This window comes from Nicotiana tomentosiformis, chromosome 9 (assembly GCF_000390325.3).
Source record: "Nicotiana tomentosiformis chromosome 9, ASM39032v3, whole genome shotgun sequence".
Taxonomy (NCBI): Eukaryota; Viridiplantae; Streptophyta; class Magnoliopsida; order Solanales; family Solanaceae; genus Nicotiana; species Nicotiana tomentosiformis.
The window spans coordinates 32,996,478-33,001,092 of NC_090820.1; the positions used below are offsets into that span (position 1 = coordinate 32,996,478).

The 4,615-nt window shown below is 39.2% G+C and overlaps 1 protein-coding gene across 1 annotated transcript; it reads left to right on the forward strand.

The window, feature by feature from the left end:
- Positions 1 to 313: 313 nt before the first annotated feature.
- Positions 314 to 2,430, forward strand: LOC138898570 (uncharacterized). The gene is made up of 3 exons (XM_070184647.1): positions 314 to 751; positions 834 to 1,430; positions 2,026 to 2,430. The coding sequence occupies exons 1-3, from the start codon at positions 314 to 316 to the stop codon at positions 2,428 to 2,430; spliced, it is 1,440 nt and encodes a 479-aa protein (XP_070040748.1).
- Positions 2,431 to 4,615: the final 2,185 nt, after the last annotated feature.

Below are 4,615 nucleotides of genomic sequence, written 5' to 3' on the forward strand. Positions count from 1 at the left end.
TCTTACCCTTTATGAGGTGACCCGACTACCCAAAATTGATACCTAACCGGTATCTCACTCCTCTTAAATAAATCCATTCACAGTCACTTTCAAAACTGTTCATATCGGCATCCCCACCGTGTCCTCATCCGTTGAAACACCAGTGATAGAGCCCACACTCCCTGTTCCGACTAGTCCAACCTCTAAGCTAGAGTCATAACCACCCTCTGCTTCCTCTCCAACCCAGTCGAGTTCTGGTTCTCATCGGAGTCACAAAACATCGACTCCCAAGAAATTTGTGGTTGTGACCTCTACTTTTGTCTCGCCGGAAAAGATGGTTGACGAAGATACAATGGATGGAGAAGAAAATCAAGAAATTTCTAGTCTACCACTGGAAGAAAGTTTTGTTACAGAACAAAGAGTGGGTCATACCAGTGATGAATCGACAATGGCAGCCCCGAGCTTTGATCCCACAGGTAATGATCCTCTTATGCCTTCTGAAGTTACTTTGGAGTTACAAGAACATGAAGATATAGAAAATATGCTTTCAATCGCTGCTAAGGGAAGTCTAATTAGAGGTTATGAGGGTGTGTCTGAGTTGCAAGGGGAAGATAATGGTACAGAGGTCGAGGATGGGGAAATGGTGCCTGTCGAAACATTGGCACCTGACAGTACTACTGGGGAACAAACTGAGGGACCTGATCCCTCCGCACAAGAAGAGCCCTCTGGATCTAATATGGATAAAATCCATAGTTCTTCACAAGAACCTCAGGTCAATACTGATCTCGCCCCCTCCTCATTTCTATGCTGAGCCATTATTAATTGTGGTTCCTGCGATGCGATCTCTGTCTAAGGAGGAGAATGAGAACAGTGAAGGAGAAGATTATGATAATGTGGAGTTGGTGAGCTTCATTAATGCTAGGAGTAGAAATGAACCTCCCCAGAGGTCCACTTCTAAGAGACTTATCACGAGGTTGCATAAGAAGGAAGAATTTGAGTTAGTTTTTAGGAAAAGCAAAGAGGGAAAGAAGAAAAGGAGATTCATGAAGGATGGGAAGATTGTAAATGAAAGGGTAGTGCCTCCAGCACCAGTTGTCGATATTGATGATGAGGTGGATGAGGAACCTGATTCCTTAGTTCGTAAGTCCTCAAAGAAACTTACAATTCCTACGTCCAAGAAAGAGTCATTTGTAAGTGGTACGGGTTTCAAGAATGATGAAGGTGAAACATCTAGTGGAAAAGTGGTTGAGGAACTTGGAGAGAAGGAGACTGAGGAACTGGTTGAAAAATTGTCTAAGAAAAAGGCTTCTGAAACATCTGCGGAGAAAAGAAAGTGTGCTAGAAAATCAGTGAAAATGAAGGCTGATGCCAGTGAGGAACCTGGTTCCTCCAAGAAGATCAAGGTTGGTGATGCCCAGGATGCTAGCAGGGAAAAATTGAGAATCCAAAAGGTACTGTGGGGTCGTACATTTGCCCCTAATATTTTGGATATGTCAGGAATGCGCCAATTGGTGGAGATTTGTGAATTCCAATAGTGGACACATCTGTTCACAAGTGAAAATCCCAGAGTATATAAGGCAGAAGTGCGTAGTTTTGATACTGACTTCTTCACAGTTGAGGATGATAACATTTGTCTGAAAGTGAATGGTGTTGATTTTTGTGATGGACACGACTGTATTGGGAGCCATTTTGGGTGTGCCCACTTATGGGATGTCCTCCATTGAGGGGGTCTACTCTAAAATTTTCAAAAATGCCATTGTGAAGGATTAGGCAGTGCAACAAGGGGAACGAGTACACAAGAAGTCCCTCCTTTCAGTGTACCAATTGCTATTCGAAATGGTGAACAAAGTTCTACTCCAATGTGCTGAAAGATGCTCCATCACATCACGAGCAGACTTAGTTCTCATGGAAGCACTGAATGGATATACCACTCTAAACCCGCCTAGTCTTATGATAGAGCGCATGAAGAAAGTTTAAGAGTTCAAGGAAGGTAATCATGGGTTGCCTTACAGGTTTATACTCACTAAAATTTTTGAATTTTTCAAGGTTATTTTGGGACAGGTTAAAGTAGGAACTCGCAATCAATCTTTCTCCAAAACCACCCTTGAAGAGTGTGAGTGCATTGATAGTAGTGGAGGGATTGGCAGCACTTCGACTATTTCTCAGCTGATCAACGCCCAAAATAGTGCCATTGATGAGATAAGGAAGCTGAAGGCAAGGAATGCCATTCTTGAGGGTCAGCTAAGTCAGCTTCATGAGGCACCTAGTTCCAGCAGCTCTCACAATACAGAGGTTGCCCGTCTGACCAAAGAAAATGCCGACCTCAGGAAACAGGTTGAGGACCTGAAGGAGAAACTGCTCAATGAGCAGATGTCAGCTAATGCTCGAATGGACATCCTTCTTAAAACCCTTGCCTCTTCATCTATGCCTTCCCCTTCCAGTGCTTCCTAGAAAGTGTTCCCTTTCCAGTGTCAAGTTCCTAGTGCTCGTCCTCTGTTTTTAGTCGTAATGATGTTTATAACTGGTACCTTTTGTTGTTTTTATTTTGTGGATATTTTGGTAACAATGGAACTGCTCCCTACTTAATTTCCAAAAATTAATGAAAGTTTTATCCGTTTGCTGTGTATTTCTTGCTCTTTTGCTCTGTTTTTAGTCATGATAGTGTGCACGCATGTGGCATGAGTTAACCAAGCTAGACTTCTTTTTTGCTTATTGCTTGCTACTGATCTTTTTATGATGTCAAAAGGGGGAAAATAATTGTGGGGGAACAAGCTGGGGAACAGATTCAGGGGGAATCCAGGAAACTGATCTACCATTCTGGCTCTTAGGGGAAACTTCAATTATAAGTTTGTCATCATCAAAAAGGGAGAAATTAATAGGTTATATATGTATCCCTATTATGTTTTGATGATCTAACAAACTTAATGATAAGAACCAGATAAGGAACCTGTTACACATCCTCAAGTACTTAAAGAACAACAAGTCTCAGTTCAGGGACGTGGTTTAACTCTTCAGAGTCAAAGGAATAACAGAGGAAACATATGGCCACCAGTTCCTATGGTGACTGTACAAGTCAACTCCCCACAGTTGTAAAGTTGCTGCCTGCACACGCAATAGTGCAAAAATAGTGCAACAGTCAACTTTATGGGGAATGCCCTTTACCTAACTTGCTTGCATCATTCAAGTGGTGTCACAAATGAGTTATTAACATCAAGCAAAGGTAAAACAAAACACTTGCACATTCAGAATTGATCAAGCATTCTCTCAAGTCTGTGTCAATCTTGCAAGTGATTCTCAAGGGCATCAAGAACAAAGAACAACATAACAACTGACCAGTTCCATGTATTGAGTTATCACATGTCCTTAGTTGTGTTGCACCTTTGTTAAAGTTCTTTACTTGTAATTCCTACTTAGCTTAGTTAGAAGCATTGTGTAGGAAACCTTTATAAATCATAAACCCTTGTGTTTGTGTCTCGGCTAGAGTTAGTCGAGTTGTAAGTCTTTGTAATAGAGTTATTACAAAGTGGCTTATAATAGAGTTGTTACAAGTTAGTGAGAGATTAAGAGGTTAATTCCTAGGTTATAATAGGTTGTAATCTAAAGTTTGCTCAGTAGTGAAGTTGAAATTCTACAAGGGTAGGTCGTGGTTTTTAATCCCATAAGCTGAAAGTTTTTTACGTAAAACTTCCTTGTGTCATTTACTTACTGCAGTGTGCGTGTGTTCTGTAAGAACTAATAGAGAACATGGTTCTCTATATAGTTTGGTGGACCCTTAAATTCTATCAATATATAATCACTAAATGTCCAAAATGATATGATTTCACGAAGTCAAGAATAGTTTTTTAGCTATGTTGGATTAACGCGGCTCAAATATACTTTTGACATGATATGATATTGTCCACTTTGAATCAAATTCGCACGATTTTTTCAAAAAGTCTTACACCATTAAAAGTATACAACTCCATATAAGTAACTTATTTTTCTTTTCTACTTTCTGTGCGGTACTTTGTTCACACACCCAACAGCCACCATAATGTGTTAAATAATAGGAGTGGGGTAATCGATGCAATAGTTTAGGTTATAGTAAATCCTGAAATGACATTGCCAAAATAATTGTTTTGCCAGTAATAAATATTACGCTATAGAATAAATCGAGTAACTAAAACGTTTTCAATATCAACAACTACTTCGAAGTTGAAACAATGAGCACGCCTACAGGTAACTCTATATTGAGTTTACCTCTAATAATTTAATCAAATTTCTGAAAATATGAATTTATTCTCTTCGAATTCGGACTTTGGGGTGGGCTGGTGGAGTCAAACTAAACATTTATAGTGTTTAAAGCATATATCAAAATTTAACATGGCTTCTTCTTCACAGCTAGTAAATTTCCTAGCATCTAATCAGGCGTAATCCCCACATTTCAAGTGCGAAAAATGCATAATATTGACTTAGAAATTTTTTCTTTCGTGCAATAAATATTGTTAACGTTCAAGGGTCCAATTATGTTCTTGGAGAGGTCACAAGGAAGAATGAATCTTAATTATCCACCTTTTGAAGAAGAAAAAAAAGGAATTTTATATAAATAGCCAACCCGATTTACTGTTACTAAAACATATAATTTTTTGTAATAATA